Below are 22,876 nucleotides of genomic sequence, written 5' to 3'. Positions count from 1 at the left end.
TGCCCGGCAATTGCCTCGATCGTTTTGGATTCGGATTTACTGATCTCTTTAACTGGTCCGGCTCATTTTTTTTTTTTTTGGGGGGGGGCTCCGCTGATTCATTCATAGTTATAGTCAAAATTAAGCTAAGATCAGTACTTAGTGTCCAATGTCTCGAGATTAAAGTTAATCCTCAATGATGAAATTTGACCCATTTTCTTGCTTCGTCATCTTTCATGACGTCATCGTTACGTGATCATGCTTCGAGGGAGTGATTTCGTAAGTGACCGTGTTCTAGTAGTCTTAAAAATCGATGCGGTGTTCACAAAACTAAATGTAGCGCATATTCTAAGGGATGTTTTACAGGCATATGCGGTCTCTGAATACATATTGAGAGTCATAATATTGTTTTGACTGTATTTTTTATTCGAAACAAAAATAATTTCATTTTGAAATTAGGAATGTCTTTCATTTGAAAGAACGGAAATCAGCTACCGATAATTACAAGCTGATTCATAGACTAGCTCATTATTGTTGCCCATGTTCGGTTCGTCTCATCAGCCGTGGTCCACCATCTCCTTCATGTCCTTGTTAAATATCAACTTTTCGGAGCAATTTGTTATATATTATTGGTGAAATTCATCATACCTGGTACTCTATTCGATTTTGAGAAATTGTTGTTCGTCTTCCTGCACAAATTTTGAACATGGATTTTCTCACAACTTCAACAAGAGTCTGTCATCAAGTTCGGCTGCTCGGAGTCGGAGGGCTAGCGCGTGCTTGAGTTTGTTTGAGCCGAAGGACAAGGCGTGGGATGCGAAGAAAACCTCGATCGAGACGAACCGACGCTGACATGTCGCGAACCGAGTCGAACAACAATCAAAGAGTCGCAATGTATTCCCGAAAAGGCATCGATGTTTTTCCTTTTGACGATTTAATCGAACACAAAGAGAGATTAGCAATTATTGACATCAGTAGGAACAATATATCCACGATTCCTGCAAGTATAAATAACTTTTTGAACATTATCGAGCTGGATTTGAGCACAAACAGAATAACGAAACTGCCAGACGAGTTGATACAACTGACACATTTGCGGATTCTAACGTGCAAAAACAATCATTTGAATAGTGACTCTTTACCAAAGGAATTTGGAACATGCAAAGCATTACAGACTCTCAATTTTAGTGGCAATTTATTCCTTAATTTTCCTGTACAGTTGACTGAAATTACTTCTCTACGGGTCCTTCACATGGGCGGGAACAGAATAAGAGAAATTCCACCAGAAGTTGAAAGGTTATCCAGGTGAGGTAGACCTAACAAATTTCATTAATTTAATTTGAACAGTTTATTTCAGGGACAGGGGTATGGTAGGCCTATATTAGATTTATAGAAAAGGAGCCTCAGACTTCTTAAAGGAGGCTCCTTTACGTAACGATTAAGCAATTTGAGTTGAATTTTTCTTATTTCACAAAATCTTTCAGTTGATAATCATAATGTTCCTGATATTATTGTAAGTAAGTGTGCCAAATATCTATTAAAAAAATTGAAGGAAATATCACTTTCTTGGAAAAAACCTCGGGCAGTCATATTCAGATTGAACAAAAAATGGTGCCCCATGTCTGCACACCCGTTCACTTTGCATGCGATTCAGGGATTTTGATGAGAAAGGCTGCAATTTGAGGCCATTACATGAAATGCCCAAAATACATTATTTTTCCACCATTTTGAGTCAGGTTTTTTAATGAATATCTGTCTATGAGTATGACTATGTATTGCATGTGTAAAGTTTGTGTTTGGTATATCTTCTTTATACTAGAATCGCGCAGATACGCGTGTGCGTAGGCAAGGAAAAGGGGACTGCGCAGACTTGGGGGAACTTGCCAGATATGTTGCAGAGAAAAAAAGATTGTTTGATTTTATTGCTGGATCTAAGATTTTGAGATGCCTAGACTTGGCTACCCGGTTGTAGGCTAGGCTACATGTAGATCCTAATGGAAAATGCAGATTTTCTGCAGCCAAGTTTCCAGGTTTATCTACGGAAAAGTAAATTCTGTCTTTCTAAGTCTAAGTTCAAATAAGTTGTGACTCTGTGTCATAAATTGTATTTTTTGGCCTCATTTACAGATTACAACATCTTTATTTGGGTGGTAACCATCTTGTCACTCTCCCGCCAAATGTTGGTCATCTTCCAAACCTACTCTCCTTAGTGCTGTGCGACAATCGTGTAACTTCCCTCCCGGCTGAGCTGGTCCAGCTTAAGCAGCTTCGATCACTGAGCCTACATAACAACCAACTAACCATCCTGCCGCCAGAGATCATCACATTGACTGAGCTCTGTGAGCTGAGTTTAAGAGGTAACCCATTGGTCGTTCGCTTTGTTCGTGACCTGACGTGGAACCCACCAACCCTCCTAGAGTTAGCAGCACGATGCGTGAAAAACAATCATGTTCACTATACCAAAGAAGATTTGCCTGGAGAGCTTATGAGGTTCTTGGATTCAGCTAGACATTGCCTGAATCCAAAATGCAATGGTGAGATACGTAATTGTCTGAAAGGTTAAAACTTATTAAGTTTAGGTTTAAACACTTACATGTATAGGCCTACACTGGTTTGATTTAAAAAGATAATGATTCCCCTTTGTTTAATAATAATAATAATAATATAGGGTATTTATATTGCGCACATATCCACCTTGTTAGGTGCTCAAGGCGCTCCTATATTACCCGGCTAAGCTAGGCGTTCATAGCGCACACAGCTTTTTAAGGAATTACTTCCTACCGGTACCCATTTACCTCACCTGGGTTGAGTGCAGCACACTGTGGATCAGTTTCTTGCTGAAGGAAATTACGCCATGGCTGGGATTCGAACCCATGACCCTCTGTTTCAAAGTCCGAAGACTAATCCACTGGGCCACATACTTCCGAACAATGGAACAATTTATGTCATTAATTACTATTTTCAATATTTATCAGATGCTGGCTTGCCCACACACCAATACACACACTTTTCCACTCCCTAGGGAGTACATGTAATACAAACTTGTTTGATTGCTAGGCAATAGTAGGCATACTACATAGGCTTTCACATCTTAACCTGGTATGTACACCTGGGTGGAGAAAGGCAAATTGTGCATTTACCATTGGCAGATCCTAATTCCAACACTTAGTTGTCATATTTTTTGTCCCTTTATTGTGTTTTTTATTTATTTATTTCAGGCCAAGATATTTTATTTTCTTGTTTATTTTTATTTCTTAGGCCTGATATTTATCAGATTGTTCTTCATTTTGCCAGAAAAGACTTGATTGAGAAATTCAATTGGAATATACAAGAAAATAGAACAAGAATACAAGATTTCCAGGATGTCATTGATACAGCTTTGACTGTATGTGCAATCACAAGGTCACTTTTAGCCGAAGGTCAATATCCGTCTGATGTTACCACATGCAAATCTCTATGAATATACATGTATGCACTTGATAATACTTGTGTTCCAAAGTGTAATTTGTTATAGCAGCTGCATTCTGCAGAGTTCATATCCTTGTCCTGAAATGATTGACCTTCATGATTACATACTGAATGAACTTTGCTTATTTCCAAAAACAAACAGCCTTGCTGATAATTAGTTTGTTCAGCCTACATTAGTTGTATGACATTGTTATCAGTGACCTCTGTTTATCGTGATAGAATGCCTTTTAATCAGAATTTAAAAGCCGCTTAGCTTGAGGAAATTGGTGACAAAGTGCTCTTGCCTTGGTTTACTTTTGTTATATTTTTAAAGCATGGACAGCGCTTTGGGAAGAGTGAGTGACTTCTCCCCCCCCCCCCCCCCCCCGCCCTTTCCCCCACCTTCATTCTTTTCAAGGATGGTCCGGGCTGAAAATATTTATACCTAAATAAATAGAGTAAAATGCTGAAAATTTTATCAAAATCAGACAACAAATAACAGTTATAGAATTTGAAAGTTTATCAATATTTTGTTAAAACAGTAACTTACCGTATATGCACATCTTCATGAATATTCATTAAGTGGGCTGATGATGTCATATCCCCACTTTCCTGTTTATGTTATTACATGAAATCATAATTGATTCAATTTTTCATACATATGTGTAAATGATGTGTCTCCATTATGATTACCGGTAAATAAGTTGCGGCAATAAATAACTAATGCACTTAATCAGTTGTCAATCCAATTGTTTTATTTCTTGGTAGAAAATTTTTGAATAAACCTAATTTCATATTATAAAATACAAAAAAAAAGTGGGGATATGACGTCATCTAATGAATATTCATGAAGACATGCCTAAAACTGTTTCGCCGGAATAATGCAAATCTTTAAAATTCAATAACTTTATTATTTGTGATCCGATTTTGATCAAATTTTCAGCATTTTGCTCTGCGAATTTTAATCTATTTGTTGAGATATGAATATCTCAGCCGGGACCAGCCCTTTATTGGGTGATGAAAATTGAAGATCGTAAGAACTTAACAAAAAAAAGAATGGAAGAAGAAAAATGGCCTGTATTGTAAAGTGTATATTGCTGCAGGGATCAGTAATAATCTTTTGTTCCTATTAGTGAGTGTCACACGGTTATTCCTCAACACACCGCTACATGACTTAGACCCATGGAGTTGGCCCCTGGTTGAAGACTTGAAGTGCAATAAAATTCAGTTGTGCCTTGGAGGTTTCTAAAGTGAATTTCAGCAAATCTTGGTAATTTCAAACCACTCTCAGAAAGTGTACAAAGAACATTTTATGACTGAATCTTTGTTAGAGTCATGGATGTGTCATGAACTAAATTTTACTAATTTAGGTTTAAATTTTGATTATGTTATAATTTATTCTTCTCACATCTGCAGGTGTTTATTTCAATGCCCGCTTCCAGCATGTCAAATTTGTGGACTTCTGTGGCAAGTATCGTCTTCCTCTGATGCAGTACCTGTGCTCCCCTGAATGCTCACCTCCCAGCGGTAGGAGCAGCTCAGAGTCATACAGCAGCAGTGAAGATCCAGACTCAGAGGAGGAGGTACAGGTTCCACGAAACACGCTCAAGAAAGTTCTACTTGGCTAGACTTTGGGGGGCCTGTTTCACAAATACCCTATTGGATAAGGTTGGACTATTAAAGTTGAGCAAATTTTTCCATGGTTTTCAGGTTGTTTGAGATGAATCGCTATAACTGTTGCCAAGCATTTCTATGCGTATTCTGAACGATTTTGAGTGAATATTGAATTCAAATCTGAAATATGGAAAGCATTAATTAATAATTTCAAATCCAAATGTTCAAGTGTATTATCACTACAATGTAGTGCTTAAATTTTGAAATGATGCACTCGTTAAAGTTGATGGCACTATCCATTGAGCTCCATGATTTCTTCCTGGCTTGGCACAAGAGGGGCCTTTTCCTTAAAGGAGAATGAAACTCTTGGAGCAAGTTAGCTTTTGTGAAAGCAGAAAAATCAAATAATAAGATCAACAAAACTTTGAGAAAAATAGGACTAGCAATAAAAGAGTTATGAGCATTTGAATGTCGAGATCACTAATGCTATGGAGATCCTCCCATTGGCAATGCGACCAAGATCTGTGATGTCACACACGTACAACTCTCCCATTTGGACACTGAAAATATACCCCAAAACATCTCTTTTTGCTCATTCTAATCATATGACAAACGATTCATCAATGATATAATGTTGTGAAACCTCTGTACTTGTCATCTCATAAAGAGAACACCTCACCTTGTGATAGACTCTATAAAAGTGAGAATATAAGTGAAATAAGTACTAAAGTAATGAGGGAGTTGTACGTGTGTGATATCACAGATCTTGGTCGCATTGCCGTTGGGAGGATCTACATGGCACTAGTGATCTCAATATTCGAATGCTCATAACTTTCTTATTATTCATTCAATCTTCCTCAAACTTTCAACAATATGTTTCTTTGATTTTTCTCTTTGATATGGATTCAGCTGGTTTCAAGGGTTTCATTCTCCTTTAAACTCTCTCACACATCCATCATGTATTTGACCAATAGGCAGACACCTTTTATTTACAAAGGGAGACGTTTCGATAGTAAATCAATTGGCTTTCCATAGTTATGATTGATTTGAATCAACTCTTAGACTTAAGATATACCCTGCTCTCTGTATGTAGGTTGTACGTTTTTTTTTAAGACGTGATACTGTCACTATGGATGGTAGCAATGATGATCATGAACACTAAAATGAAATATGGGCATTATTGTAGACCTGTCTTAACTCTTACTGAAGCATTTTAACTAATGCAATTAACACAGGTGCCAAAAAAAAAGAAATACTGTACATGTAGACCAATATGGAAGAGGAGTAGAAAATAACATTTCATTGTCGTGCCAACATGCATTTAACTGATATCAACACAAGTTTTGTCAAGTGTTTGGCAAGAGATTATGAATAGTTGTAAATCCTTGCCTTTTTTCATTGGATTTTTAATCAAAGCCTCTGGTTTTGTTTAATAAGATATGGTTATTTCTATATATGAAAACTGAAAGCTAAAAATTAAAAAAATATGAATCTGCTGCAGAATTTAAGAAATATCTATTTTTAAAAATAGAAATAATAATTTGTATATATATTTTTATTGTCCAGGGATAAAATATATAGGCTTTAGAGAGCTTAAAATGAACCCTGATTATTATTTTGACATTTTAAGATCCAGGCTCTAATTTTCTTGTCCTATTTCTCTCTTCCTATTGCGTGCAAATTCTTCTTCTTCATACAACACTGCCTCCTTTCATTTTGAAGATTCTTGCACCTAACATGTAAAAGATCTGCATTTAACTACATTCATGTAAGAATTGACAATGTGCCTTTTCCTCATATTTTACAAAATTAGCAATGCATCGGATGCAAGTTACGTCATTTTGATTTTTGAACAAATTACACATGTATGTCTGTTCTTGCATACAATGTACATGTATTAAACTTATATGGTTCATGTATTTATCTTATTTTTCGTCTATTTTTTTTATGTATGCTTTACATTAGTTATGATTAGATAAATGTATGCATGTATTACCCAATGTTAGCACTCTAGATGGACACGTACATTTACAAGTATATTGAAATGTGTATTGTTCTCCAAAGTAGGAATGCCACCCCATTTTGGCAGTGTTTTTCATTCAACCCTTATATTTGCAATTTCAGGTTATTTTTTACAAGCTCAAAAAAAAATGGTAGAATATTGCCATTAAACCAGGTGGGGAAATGCTTGTATCAGTTATGGAATGAGCTCGAACAACCCTTTAGTCAATTTTGGGGTACTACATGTACATGTACAGTGTAAGTTATTGATTTTGAAAGGTATTACTTCTACTTCTTCACACAAGGTTCCTATTTATTAAAGTGAACAATCATACTTGTATGGTACAAATTCAATATAGATTGTAAACATATGGTTACATGACATAATGTACTTTCATTTGCCACATACTGTATCTTATTAACAATCATATGTGCCTCTTGTATCAATAACAACTTTTGCCTTGTTTTGTTCTGTCTTCCAACATTATTGGCTCAAATTTACATGGGTTTTAATCCATTGTCTGAACCCAAAGTTTACTAGTATATACCAGTGACTCAGTTTTTGGGAGCAATGAAAAGCTCTCCTAAAACTTAAGGGGAGCAGTAGGGGAGCACTACAAAAAGCTCTTCTTTGACATACATGTACTTGTACAAAGGGAGCTCTTTTGTCTGATTACAAAATAGATGGAGGAACATACACTAAGTTACAACCCACAACCAAAGGAGACACAATCAGATATACATGTATGCAATATTTATGTCAATGAATTTATTGTCATTCTTGCTACATGTATGTCTGTTATTGCTTACAATGTAATTGTGTGTTCCTATCTGACTGAGAATGAGGATTTCAAGGTTGGCTCTAACATTTTGATAATTGACTGACACTTAAAGCGATCGGGTGATAAATCTCTACCTGAAATGGATTAAAGCGAGCGGTAGCTATAGTGATCGCTCTCGCTCACCTTGAAACTGAATCCCTGCTATACAGATTTCATGCATTAATTATGCTAATTTGTGACATTGTACATGTACATACAAGATACATGTAATCGAGAAAGATGCCAATACAGGCGCAATGCTGCTAACTTCACACCATTGTTAATGATCATTATTAATTTGCATAAATACTTAAACAGAACACTTCACAACTCATAACATACATGTATGTACATAATAAACAAACTACCTGAATTTGAGCCTTAAGACAAACATATGTGCTTGCAAATGTATTTTTACAGTGTAAATCAATTCATTTTATGAATGAAATGTGTACTGTGATTTCAGACCATACACTGTACATTCAAATCCACATGTGAATTCAGGCCATGATGTTTCAAAACAATGTTTTTCATGTACGTGTAGATGTTATACACATAAATGTATGTGATTCCTGTAATGTACAATGTATGTTAATTTCCACTAAAGAGATGTCACCAAGAAATATTTTTACATTGCACTTTAAACACCCTTCTGACAATCAAATGATGAAGAAATATTCATTTGTAAAAGCCATTTAATAGAATGTTAGTTGGGGATATTTTTCTGCCTATAGTGGCTTGGTGCAATTTCTTAAAGGAGCACTTAACATTAAAATACATGGTAGAGAAGAGTAAAATAACACTTTGTCTCCAATTATTATTTTAGCTGACTTTCATCAAAATTTAAAGGACAAGTCCACCCCAACAAAAACTTTATTTGAATAAAAAGAGAAAAATTCAACAAGCATAACACTGAAAAAATCATCAAAATCGGATGTAAAATAAGAAAGTTATGACATTTTAAAGTTTCGCTTCATTTCTCAAAACAGTTATATGCACGTCTCTGTCAGTATGCAAATGAGGGAACTGATGACATCACTCACTCACTATTTCTTTTGTATTTTATTACATGAAATATGAAATATTTTTATTTTCTCGTCGTTGTCATGTGAAATGAAGTTTCATTCCTCCCTGAACACGTGGAATTCCATTATTTTAACAATTTGTGGTTCAGGCAAGGAGGTCCTAATCGTCTAATTCCTAAAAATTGAAATATTGTATAATTCAAACAATAAAAAACAAAAGAAATAGTGAGTGAGTGACATCATCGACTCTCTCATTTTGATGTAACTGGCTCGTTCATATAACTATTTTGTTAAAAATAAGCGAAACTTTGAAATGTCATAACTTTCTTATTTTACATCCGATTTTGATGAAATTTTCAGCATTGTGCTGTCTGATTTTTCTCTATTGATTCAAATCAACATTTTTCTGAGGTGGACTTGACCTTTAACATCAAATCTATTGTTTACATTCCTATGCCCTGTTCTAACAGGATGTTGAAATCAATTGTATCTTGAAGACAGGGTTTTCAATTGATTATAACTTTTGTATAGTGTATTAAGTCATACTGTAGCCTTACAGTTGAATTGATTGTATTATATACACGGCCGGACACACAGGAATAATGAAAGAAGTGGGCGAGGGTGATTTCAAAGGAAGGACATACTTCTTTTTTTTTTACAGTCTGATGAAATTAACATCATTTGAACAACTTCACCTACTTTTATTTGTAAATTTGTATTAGTATATAGGATTTTGTCCTCTCTTTTTTTTCTTCGTTTGGTAGGATTGATATTTTGCATGCAGTTTATTTGGTCGTTTAGATGCCATTCTTACATGTACTTATATCTAAAATGCCTTTTTTTTTCCAATGTTGCAATATAAATTCCCAATCCCAATTTCTGTGGACATCATTGATTGACATGTTTGACTTAAATGGGTAAAGGGATTACAACTTAAAACTTTTGTAAGGTTTTATTTAAAGGAGAATGAAACTCTTGGAGCAAGTTAGCTTTTGTGAAAGCAGAAAAATCAAAGAATAAGATCAACAAAAGTTTGAGTGAAATAGGACTAGCAATAGAAGAGTTATGAGCATTTCAATGTCGAGATCACTAATGCTATGGAGATCCTCCCATTGGCAATGCGACCAAGATCATTGATGCCACAGATGACCAACTCTCCCCTTTTGGACACTGAAAATATACCCCAAAACATCTCTTTTTGCTCATTCTAATCATATGACAAACGATTCATCAATGATATGTTGTGAAACCTCTGTACTTGTCCTCTCATAAAGAGAAAACCTCACCTTGTGATAGACTCTATAAAAGTGAGAATATAAGTGCAATAAGTACTAAAGTAATGAGGGAGTTGTACGTGTGTGACATCACAGATCTTGGTCGCATTGCCGATGGGAGGATCTACTTGGCATTAGTGATCTCGACATTCAAATGCTCATAACTTTCTTATTATTCATTCAATCTTCCTCAAACTTTCAACAATATGTTTCTTTGATTTTTCTCTTTGATATGGATTCAGCTGGTTTCAAGGGTTTCATTCTCCTTTAACTTTTTATATGCAAGATCAGTTTGTTTCAAATACAACCAACCTTACTCCAAAAACCAGCCCTACATGTATATCGGAAAACACCAGAGAAACATGCAACACCACCGGTTTGGGCTAACACCAGACACGTATTTAAACAACAAAAGTCAGTGTTAAAATGACATTGGTTTGATTCTAAACTGGTGCTGTTTCAACCTGGCCACGTCTTACATAGAGTTACGATTGATCTGATCAATTGTAACTCTATGGAAATCCATCAGTGTCATAATTTTTTCTACGAAATATTTGCACAATGTCCTTTGTATGCAAAGAGAAGCGCAGTGAATTATCAAAAAAACAATGAATGCATGGATATACATCATAGCTAGAAAATATTTTGAACAAACATGCATAATAGATGTTGATGTTGCTGGCCATCCATAGTTACGATTGATCGGATCAATCGTAACTCTTTGTGAGACGGGGGCCCTGGTGTTTTCCTGGGATGGTGTAAAATTAACATTAGCTTAGCCTTTTTGCCATTGGTTTTAATTTAATTGTACAATATACACACCACCTTGATATGATGATTAATGAAATAGGGTCACCTAATGTGGGTTAATAATATGTATAAAGTCTAATTGTAGACTGCTTAACTCAAAATGTAGTGTTGTGTTAACTGTTTTGATGATGAATACTTAACATTTTTATTATGTTGTGAGAGTAAATATATACTCTATGTATTGAAATGTTTTATAATACATGTATGTAAGGTCAATGAAACAGGGCAATGTCCTCCAGGACAATCACTCCATTTGCCACTTTCTTAAGGTTAGTATTTTTTTTTTCTGGTTCAGAATAAAGTGGCAACTAGAATATAAGTCATGGAACTGATTAAAAACTATGTTTATTACACACTTAGACCTGTTTGCACCAAGAAAGGCAATCAAATACATGTGTGTAAAAACAATGAGACCCGTTTTCACAAAAGATTGAAATCAAAGTTATAACTATCGTGAAACCTGTAGATACATAGATCGTATAACGAGACCAGTTTTCACAAAAGAATGCAATCAAATACATGTGTCTGATTGATTGAAATGAAAGTGTCATTCATAATTATCACCCTGTAGAAACAATGAGACCCATTTTCACAAAAGAATACAATCAAATACATACATGTACCTGATTGTAAATCCATGTGTGCCCTAGTATGTACCCCAGTGCATTGTGGTTAGTGAAAACAAACTTATAGTACGTGTTAATTTGAAAAAAAACTGAAATGATGATGACATTTGGGGTGTTGATTGTGACAAAATATCCATGAAAGAATTCTTCTATGACTTCAACTATGTTTGTCGTTAATAGGAGTTGGAAAAATGTCGGTCCCATGGATATCCCAGCCATGGCGTAATTTCCTTTGGCAAGAAATTTATCCACATTGTGCTGCACTCCACCCAGGTGAGGTGAATGGGTACCTGGTAGGATTTATTCCTTGAATGCTTTAGCGCCTATTAATATGGCGGCTCAGCTACAGCTGGGGTAATAATATGATACCAAGTATCAAAGCGCAGTTGAGTATATGCACATAGTAACTGCGCTATATAAATGGACATATTATCGTTATTATTATATTTGTTGATTTGTTTGCATCTTTCTTGTGAAACCCTGTATTGATAATCCAATAAATCCTGATCATGTTGACAAAATCTTTGAAATATATTATATCAATAAACAGACAATATGAAAGAATGAAACTGTACTCATTTGTTTATGCATGTTGTTTTATTTATTAATCATCCATAAGTTGAAAAACATTAATATGCATTACTTATGGCTATTTATTTATTTATTTACTTTTGAGGAGGCTAATAGGAAGCTTCCAAAATCATGATGAGAGGGATAGAGGAGGGTATAGATTCAGATAATTTGATCATACATGTACCTCAAATATTAATACAGTTGTGCTCAAAAGTTAGTGAACCCCACCAAAAATAGCAGAATTCAGGTGCTCAAATTCTGCCACGTTTTAAATACTTAATAGTGAAGTCTGGTGATAAAATTCAATAAAGTTTGTTTCTCTGGAATCACTGGACATTGTACATTGCAAAAACTCCGGTGTTGATTTAACACCAGCCCAGAATCTATATATGTCCACACCAGAGAAGTATTGAAACAACACCAGTTTGGAAACAAATACTAATTGGTGTTGTATAAACACCTTCCTGGTGTTAGACCAAAACGAAACTGGTGTTTAACACTTTTCTGGTGTGGACATATACAGATTCCGAGCTGGTGTTAAATCAACACCGGTGTTTTTGCAGTGTAGAGTTGTTTACATTCAACACTTAGCATGAAAGAGTGTATTTTATGGTGGGGTTCACTAACTTATTAGCACAACTGCATGTGGTGTCATGCATGAGCAAGCACTTGGCGAATAGTCATATACCATTTTATGTAAATTATTTTGATTTTGATTATTGAATTCAACAGTCATTTTAATTAAAATGAGTACAAAACCAGTATGTAGGCCTATATGTATATTTACAGTGGTGGATAACAAAAGTAAAAGTAGGCCTACTTATCTGGGTTATCCCCTTACAAACGAATACATTACATTTACAACTATACATGTACGTGCACATAAAAAGATTGAACAATACAATGTAATAAAAATGGAAATTTGCTTTCCATAATTAACAATGAAACACAATGGTGTACACCCCCCCCCCCCACATACGCACACCCTCATTTACTTGTGCAGTACATTCAAGAGTGGTTCAATGGTTCATGATGACTGACAATATTTCTCTTTCAGCTAGGAAATGATGTTTCATGGGATACATTGAATACACAAGTTAAAACATTTTTTATTTTCTGAGAAAATGACATTTGATGGGATTTGTATAAAGTGGGTATTATGGGACAGTTTCTCGCATGAGATGGTATTCGTTGATGGACTTTCGTCACTAATATATTAATAATAATAATAGGCATTTATATAGCGCCATCTATCTAGAAATATATTCCGAGGCGCGATGTTATCATTATTATTAATACCCCGGCTTTAGCTTGAGCTGCCTTTCAGCGCTCATGCATTCAAGAAATTAATCCTGCCGGGTACCCATTCACCTCACCTGGATTGAGTGCAGCACAATGTGGATAAATTTCTTGCTGAAGGAAATTACGCCATGGCTGGGATTCGAACCCACGACCCTCTGTTTCAAAGTCAGAAGACTAATCCACTGGGCCACAACGCTCCACTTAATTCTTGGGCTTTCTGTTAAAAAGCATGTACAACAGGATGAACTTCCCCCTCAACTTACACACCACAAGAAACAATTTGTGGATTTTACATTACTAGTATATAATTATAAAGGAGTTACTTAAAGGTCAAGTCCAGCCCAGAAAACTGTTGATTTGAATAAATAGAGATAAATCAAACATTCAAGCATAACACTGAATATTTCATCAAAATCGGATATAAAATAAAGTTATGACATTTTAAAGTTTCGCTTATTTTTTACAAAACAGTTATATGCACAACTCAGTGACATGCAAATGAGAAGGTCGATGTCCATCACTCACAATTTCTTTTGTGTTTTTTATTGTTTGAATTATACAATATTTCCAATTTTACAGATTTTACAATAATGACCGACTTGACTGAACCATAAAATAATGGTAATTCAACATGTTCAGGGATGAATAAAACTTTGTTTCACAGAACAATGAGGGGAAAATTAGAATATTTCATATAACAAAATACAAAAGAAATAGTGAGTGGATGACGTCATCAGTTCCCTCATTTGCATACCGACAAGGATGTACATATTGACTGTATTTTGAAAGTAAGCGAAACTTTTAAATACCATAACTTTTACATCTGATTTTGATGAAATTTTCAGTGTTATGCTTATTGGATTTTCTCCTTTTATTCAAATCAACTTTTATCAGGGGTGGACTTGTCCTTTAATAACATCTAGCGCCTTATCACAAAATTGAGAATTTTAATAGGTCAAGACTTATTCTTTTATAAATTTTCATGAAAGGTCAAATGTGTCTTTCTTTTGTCGTTATTTGTTTATTTTTATGTTGAACTGAACCAAGTCAACATGACCTTCCCACTCCAGCAACACTCGTCAACCTAGTCTCTGTTAATATTACCAAAAGATAACTGCCATCAGAAGGTTGAAAATCCCTCGATTCTCTTTTTTTTTCAGATTTACAGTTAAAAATGAATACTACATGTAGATACCATCGTAAAAGAAAAAAAGGGACTTTTTACCATTTTAAGATTTTGTTCAAATTTTTAAATTACATCCAGGTAATAATAGAACAAATTATACAGCATAATTTATTAAACCATCGATCCGTCCAGGGCTCAAAACGTCTGCAAATTTCATGGTTATAACACAAACCAAAAAATGAAGGAAAAAAATCCACTCTAAAAACGAAAAGATTGGAAGAAACCCCTTGAAAAAGTAATAGTGACAGTGTTTATAAAAAACGGTGGAAAACAATATCATTCTATATATCCTCCCCATTTTTTTATTGGGTATAGTCCTATGTACATTATTCAACAATCATCGAAAATATTGATGTCATAATGCAAAATATTCATAAAGTTCATTTACAAGGGGGAAACGCTTAGGAAATAACACATTTCCACTGGCGCGTTTGGGGAGCGTTTGGGTTTCGTTCGTGTGTCTGAAGATGATGTTTAGTTCCGCCAGCTCAACACATCTCAATAGAAAGTCTAGAAGTTCATTAGTCTTTATGACGTTCTCCTCGTGGTTTTCTTGAGTGTAGTTTTCAAAGATCCACACATGACGAGCTGGTATTTCACACTCTTTGACAAGCCAGTTTCTCATATCTATTCCATCATCCTCCGTAGCCAATTCATCCTTGTGTGTCAAAACAACGACCAAACGTCGACCTAAAGATAAACGAAATTTATTAAACGCATTTAATTTGCTCTGCACGTTTTACTGTTCGATCGTGTTCGAATTAAAAAAAAAATGATGATATGTATCTTTTTTTATAATTTTAGGTACAATATTTGTTAGTTACTATTCCGATAAAAAAAATTAAGGTGCCTCATAATTTGGTCTCAAAACAATGTTAACTTCATTGAAATCAATTTTGGGACGCCAGTGATCGATCTAGTTCTGGACCCTTTTTACCTGTTTACTGATTTTATTTTTTTATTCGCGAAAAATACACAGTAGAGGTGATGGAACGCCAGATATAGGTCATATTTTTATTGTTGAGGGAAAAAACATTTGTTTTGACTTTATGATAAAATAATCAAGTTTGAGTTAATTCGGCCTGCAGCATCGTTATTAATTATCAGATACGCTGGTGTTACTATACTCACCAAGTAGTTTATGAACTTCCTTTGAAAACTCCGAAATAAAATTCGCGGCAGCTTTATCACCACGACTCTCTCCACTATAAGATTAGAAAGAATTCGGTTTGTGTTAATTTTGTATTATTCTTTTTACTACGGTATAAATATGATTCAATGCCGTCAATAACTAACACAAAACAATTTATATTATGTGAGATATATAGAGCAAGTGATTTTTCTCAAGTTGCTACCAAACTTTATATCCTTGGAAAATAGTCCGATTGGTAATAAAATGAAAATAATGGAATATGGAAAATTTGCTACAGTAAATAATCATCAAAAATATAATGATCATCAAAATAATCGCTATAAAAATATAATGATCATCAAAATAATCGCTATAAAAATATATTTACCTGAAATTACAGATCAGAATTGGACAATCAACGATTTTGCCGTTTTGTACCACTATTTGTGGGACTTGTCCTCTCCTTCCTCCTATAAAATACGAATACAAATATTGTAAGGAGAGAGCAAGAGAGATTTGTTATACTATAATAGGAAACCAAATTCAGAAATAGAAATTTCCAAAAGCAATTAAAACGAAAGCATTGCGTTATTATTGCCAGGATGCATTAAACATTTTAAAACTTATAATTGAATGAATGAATGAATGGAAGGAAGGAAGGGAAGGAAGGAAGGGAGGAAGGAAGAAAGGAAGGAAGGAAGGAAGAAAGGAAGGAATAGATGATGGGTGGATGAATGAATGAATGAATGAAGGGACGAAGGATGGAAGGAAGGAAGGAATAGGTTATGGGTGGATGAATGAATGAATTAATGAATGAATGGAGGGAGGGAGGGAGGAAGGAAGGAAGGAATAGATGATGGGTGGATGAATGAATGAAGGGACGAAGGATGGAAGGAACGAAGGAAGGAAGGAAGGAATAGATGATGGGTGGATGAATGAATGAATGAATGAATGAATGAATGAATGAATGAACGAAGGGACGAAGGGACGAAGGATGGAGGGAAGGAAGGAAGGAATAGATGATGGGTGGATGAATGAATGAATGAATGAATGGAGGGAGGAAGGGAGGAAGGAAGGAAGGAAGGAAAGAAGGAAGAAATTAATGAATTAATTAATTATTAACTAATTAATTAATTAATGGATGGATGTACGAATGAATGAATATTTTACAAAATAACAATAAATAAATGAATAGATAAATAAGTAAAATAAAGAAAACATCAATATTCGGTCATGTCCGTTAAATTCCAAAACATCGTGCGAAATGTTCGGACTGATAATGTGACGGTTTGAATGTGGGGGGTGACCATTTAAAAAAAAAAAATCAGATTTCCTGGGGCGACGATCCTATGGGCCGGGGGCACAGTGCACCCCCCCCCCCCCCCACTCTTTTTGAAGCAGTGAAAAGGTGCTCTTTTTACGCAAGAAAAGTGCCATTTTTATGCAAGAAAAGTGCCCCCACACAAACGTGTACTGTGCCCCTTTCACCTGAGGACGACTCGTTTAGGTGTTACCCTTTTCGCATAAGTACCAATTTTTACAAAAAATGCCCCCTCTCGAGTTCACACGTTTTGTGCCCCTTAGACCTGATTATGACCCATTTTTTGTGTTAGCAAGTGCCATTTCTCATATGAGTGCCTATTTTACCCCAAATCCCCACTTACGAACGTGTACTGTGCCCCTTAAACCTGAGAAGGACACGTTTTACGTGTGAGAAAGTGCCCCTTGCCTTTTTATACATGTAGTGGGCTTTCTCAAATCAGTGCCCATTTTACCAAAGACAAGGCAAAAGCGATTTTGTGTCTCGCCCACTTATGAAAATAACCAGAAATATCGTGATTTGCGAGGGCACGAACAGAATTGTATCAAAACTTCATTGTGAAATGACTGGGATGATAAACACTTGTCATAAGAGCCTTGCACGTAAACTTTAATGTTGATCTGAAAATGACCTTTGACCTTACCATGTGACCTCCGACTGCAGCATAACATGCAGGTCCCCAAAGTCCATCTAGCATCCAAGTTTGGTTGAAAAGTGACTAACGGTTGCGGAGTTAGGTGTCATAAGTGAGTCTTGCATGTAAACTTTAATGTTGATCTGAAAATGACCTTTGACCTTACCATGTGACCTCCGACTGCAGCATAACATGCAGGTCCCCAAAGTCCATCTAGCATCCAAGTTTGGTTGAAAAGTGACTAACGGTTGCGGAGTTAGGTGTCATAAGAGAGTCTTCCATGTAAACTTTAACGTTGACCTAAAATGACCTTTGACGTTATCATGTGACCTCCGACTGCAGCATAAGATACAGGTCCCCCAAGTCCATCCACCATCCAAGTTTGGTTGAAAAGCGACTTACGGTTGCAGAGTTAGGTGTCATAATAGAGTCTTGCATGTAAACTTTAACGTTGACATGAAAATGACCTTTGACCTTACCATGTGACCTCCGACTGCAGCATAACATGCAGGTCCCCCAAGTCCATCTACCATCCAAGTTTGGTTGAAAAGCGACTTACGGTTGCAGAGTTAGGTGTCATAACAGAGTCTTCCATGTAAACTTTAACGTTGACCTGAAAATGACCTTTGACCTTACCATGTGACCTCCGACTGCAGCATAACAGGCAGGTCCCCCAAGTCCATCTACCATCCAAGTTTGGTTGAAAAGTGACTAACGGTTGCGGAGTTAGGTGTCATAAGGGAGTCTTGCATGTAAACTTTAACATTGACATGAAAATGGCCTTTGACCTTACCACGTGACCTCCGATTGCAGCCTAACATGCAGGTCCCCCAAGTCAATCCACCATCCAAGTTTGGTTGAAAAGCGACTTACAGTTGCAGTGTTAGGTGTCATAATAGAGTCTTGCATGTAAACTTTAACGTTGACCTAAAATGACCTTTGACCTTACCATGTGACCTCCGACTGCAGCATAACATGCTGGTCCACCAAGTCCATCTACCATCCAATTTTGGTTGAAAAGTGACTAACGGTACGTTGCGGAGTTAGGTGTCATGAGAGAGTCTTGCATGCAAACTTTAACGTTGACCTTAAAATGACCTTTGACCTTACCATGTGACCTCCGACTGCAGCTTAACATACAGGTCCCCTAAGTCCATCTACCATCCAAGTTTGGTTGAAAAGTGACATACGGTTGCAGAGTTAGGTGTCATAAGAGAGTCTTGCATGTAAACTTTAACGTTGACCTGAAAATGACCTTTGAACTGACCATGTGACCTCCGACTGCAGCATAACATGCTGGTCCCCCAAGTCCATCTACCATCCACGTTTGGTTGAAAAGCGACTTACGGTTGTGGAGTTGTGTCATTACAGACAGACGACGGACGGACGACATTTGGATCCCTAAGTCTCGCCTTCGCAGTTATCTCGTTTTGTATACTCTTTCGTTCTTTTTTTTTCTTTCTTTCTTTAATTCTTTCTTTCTGTTTCTTCCTCTTGTTTTTTCTTTCGAGAAAAAAGATGAAGAAAAACCCACAAAAATACGTTTCTTCCCTCATCTTATCTCACTGTTACCCCCCCCCCTCCTCTTCTTTGTTCTGTCTGGATTTGTGTTGGGGGCGACTGTCACCACAGGCCACCCCCCCCCCCCTGAAAGAAAATTTAAAAAACAACGATGACTTACTGATCTCCTCCATGAGTTCGGGAATGACGTGATTGTTGTAATTCTCTAGACCTTTATTATCCAATATTTTTATATAGGGAGTCAGGGTTTTAGCTTCTCTCCACTCTGTCCTCTGTTTTTCTTCGTTTGATTCGTCGGCGATATGCAAATATTCGCCTGTTTGATAAAAAAAGACATTATAGCTTTCATATGTGAATAAAGAGAGCAGAGATATTTTTCAGTTCATTATCTCGCTTGCCTATAAACTCAACAAGAAAGTAAACATTCGACCCATTCCGGAGATTTTTTATTTCAAATTGATAAAGCTGATTGACAAAAAATATCATGCATGCATGTACGATTCATCAGTCTAACGATGGACTAACATCGATTCTATAAAGGAAAAGCAATTAATTTTCTTTGCACAAATGGAGGGAATTTGAATATAAATACGTTTGACTGCCATCCCCCCCCCCCCCCCCCCGCGGCCCCCCGGATATTTATGACTAAAGAGGTTTTGCATATTTGATGAGCTTGATGCGTAACTAAACACCTTATTCAATTCTGTCATTGCTGCTCTAAATATACATCAAATTTCATGATTATTGTATCATCGTAAAGGAGAAGAATCATTCTTCAGGGCATGTGCTTGAAATGTAGCTTGAAATGTAGGTGAAACTTTGATCTAAAACATTTTTACAAAATGATAATTTTCACTTGACAAAAGTTGTTATTATTTGGCAAACAGTGGATATGGGGGAAAGTTACAACCATAAAACAGATTTGTTTGACAGGCCTATATCCACATTTTTTTTCCAAACCTGTCATAGGCCTACCTTTCACAGCAAAGTACAAAGAATTAATGAAGGCAGACTTTCCAGCTAGTTGTAGGCCGAATAAAGCCAGGTGTATGGGCGGAGGTTCCTCAATTTCACCTGAAGTAGGCGTGGTCTTGCTCTGGGGTTTGTAGGCCAAAACCCTTTCTCGCTTTTCTTTCATCATGTTCATTTGTATAGTGTTTTGTTCTAAGTGAATACAGAAGAACACGAACAAAATCATAAGAATATATAACACATTCATGATCATCGGAAATTAAATTAAACGGCGATACATTCTTTAAAGGAATTGTGATAAAAAAAACCCAGCGGCAGTGGCGACATCAGGCCTTTTAAACTAGGGAGCAAAAGAACATGGGGGGCAAAGGCGGGTGACTTGTGTCGGACTGGACAAAAGTCGTCAAAATCAAAATCAACCATCAGTTTTATTTTGTATTGTACAACGCCTACTTAGCTTGTTGTACGTGAGCAAATGGGAGGCTGAATCAATGTTAAACATTCGTACCGTTGCACAAAAGACGTACCATCCAAAATGTACCGTTGCACGCATGGTTGCACGGCTTTAGGAGGTGACGTCACAATATACAAATAGCGAATAGGCATGAGTGCGATGGTGCGAGATTTCGCATGAGGTGAAAGAAAGATGCTCTATTCAACGAGGCGTTAGCCGAGTTGAATATAGTGTTTCTTTCTTTCACCGAATGCGAAATCTCGCACCATTGCACGAATAAGAATATTCGCTATTTGTGTTGTACAACGCCTCGGAGTTTAGCGAATTTATGAAAAAACAAAAAGTTTTTCCTGCAGTAATCTATGAAAAGGGAGCAAAAATATGGAAAGCAAAAAGCAAAATCCCACAATATGCAAATAGCGAATAGGCATGAGTGCGATGGTGCGAGATTTCGCATGAGGTGAAAGAAAGATGCTCTATTCAACGAGGCGTTAGCCGAGTTGAATAGAGCGTTTCTTTCTTTCACCGAATGCGAAATTTCGCACCATTGCACGAATAAGAATATTCGCTATTTGTGTTGTACAACGCCTCGGAATTTAGCGAAAATGTGAAAAAACAAAGGGTTTATTCCTATATTGTACAACGCCTACTTAGCTTGTTGTACGCGAGCAAATAGGAGGCTGAATGTCAAACATTCGTACCGTTGCACAAAAGACGTACCATCCAAAATGTATTGTACAACGCCTACTTAGCTTGTTGTACGCGAGCGAATGGGAGGCTGATTGTCAAACATTCGTACCGTTGCACAAAAGACGTACCATCCAAAATGTACCGTCCAAAATGTACCGTTGCACGGCTTTAGGAGGTGACGTCACGATACGATTTAATTCATTGCGCTCGGTAAAAATGAACGGTTACAGCCCGATAGACCGCGGGTCCGATAGACAGCGGGTCCGATAGTCCGCGGGTCCGATAGACCGCGGGTCCGATAGTCCGCGGGTCTGATAGACCGCGGGTCCGATATTCCGCGGTGTGTGTAAAATTATGATCAGGATATAGTGAGATCCAATGCCATCAAGAGGTCAAAAGGCCAATGATACGAGTCCATGGGGTTCTATAACGATGACCCAAAGGACAATCTCCCCCTGACATCTACTTCAAGGAAAATATTTTCCCCATATTTTTATCGTCAGGGACTGTTACCCCCCCCCCCGGAAATTTACCCTCTAGACGCCATACGGAGCCTCTAAAATGCCATCGACTTGACGACATGGCGAGATACTTTATCTTGCCATGTCGACTATATAAATAAGCTTATTATGTCCGCATGGCGCGATACGTTATCCTGCCAAGTCAGTCCACTTATAAAAAGTTATATGTCAACATGGCGAGATAATCTTGCCAAGTCGACTTACATGTCAACATAGCGATATATCGGGATTCTCGCCGGGACTTGTACACTTCATATCTCGCCATGTGGACATATCGACTTGACAAGATAGAATATATCGCTATGTCGAAATAATAAGCGTATTAATTACTTAGGCGGCGGAAGCGGGGGGGGGGCCGGGGACCTTTCCCCCTAAATTTGAGGTTTGGGGACGGTCCCCCCTAGATTTTTAGTTGAGAACCTTTTTTTTTTTGCTTGTCAATTTGTTTTCTACGCCCCCCCTAAATTGAGGTGGACCCCCCTTAAAATATGTTTGTCCCTCCCCCCCTAATTGTGGTTGATAACCTTTTTTTTCTTGTCAAAAAATGTTGGTGGTCCTTTCTATAAATTTTGGTTGATTTTCCTGTCAAATTTTTTACCTGTGTCCATCCCAAAATTTCAGGTGGACCCCTTTAAATTTGTTTTGCCTTCCGCCGCCAATGATCAATTAAGACATGGCAAGATAAAGTACCACGCCATGTCGTCACGTTGATGGCATTTTCAAGGCTCCGTACTAGGGGTAATTATCCGGGGTAATTGTCTGGAGGGTAAATTTCCGATGGGGGGGGGTATCAGTCCCCGGCAGTAAAAATATGGGGATAATATTTTCCTTGAAGTAGTTGTCAGGGGGTGATTACCCTAATTGGGTTATTGTTATAGAACCCAGGCGCGGATCCAGGATTTCGTGGGGAGGGAGGGGGGGGGGCAAATTTGACCTGATTTTTGGCGCCCATATGTGTACTTTTCGAAAAATG

At 36.8% G+C, this 22,876-nt stretch overlaps 2 protein-coding genes across 3 annotated transcripts; one reads left to right on the top strand and one right to left on the bottom strand.

Annotated features, from left to right (window-relative positions):
• Positions 1-489: 489 nt before the first annotated feature.
• On the top strand, positions 490-6,959 carry LOC129266408 (leucine-rich repeat-containing protein 58-like). 2 transcript variants are annotated; one of them, XR_010294356.1, is made up of 4 exons: positions 510-1,284; positions 2,107-2,513; positions 4,843-5,525; positions 5,804-6,354. XR_010294356.1 is itself a non-coding variant. In XM_054904259.2 (3 exons), exons 1-3 carry the CDS (start codon positions 794-796, stop codon positions 5,052-5,054), a joined length of 1,110 nt encoding a protein of 369 aa, XP_054760234.2. In that variant the 5' UTR covers positions 490-793; the 3' UTR covers positions 5,055-6,959. The 2 variants fall into 2 exon arrangements, 1 of the variants encoding a protein (XP_054760234.2); XM_054904259.2 differs by having other exon boundaries at positions 490-1,284; positions 4,843-6,959.
• Positions 6,960-13,260: 6,301 nt separating this feature from the next.
• LOC135155018 (uncharacterized) lies at positions 13,261-21,483 on the bottom strand. Its single transcript, XM_064103342.1, has 6 exons — positions 21,413-21,483; positions 20,242-20,430; positions 19,427-19,582; positions 16,179-16,260; positions 15,790-15,863; positions 13,261-15,348 (listed from the first exon to the last, which is right to left on the bottom strand). The coding sequence occupies exons 2-6, from the start codon at positions 20,411-20,413 to the stop codon at positions 15,014-15,016; spliced, it is 819 nt and encodes a 272-aa protein (XP_063959412.1). The 5' UTR covers positions 20,414-20,430; positions 21,413-21,483; the 3' UTR covers positions 13,261-15,013.
• Between the last annotated feature and the right edge of the window lie 1,393 nt (positions 21,484-22,876).

Source organism: Lytechinus pictus, chromosome 8, assembly GCF_037042905.1.
Source record: "Lytechinus pictus isolate F3 Inbred chromosome 8, Lp3.0, whole genome shotgun sequence".
Lineage (NCBI taxonomy): Eukaryota > Metazoa > Echinodermata > Echinoidea > Temnopleuroida > Toxopneustidae > Lytechinus > Lytechinus pictus.
Note: the sequence above shows the minus strand (reverse complement) of the source record. Positions and strands in the feature narration are given on the sequence as shown.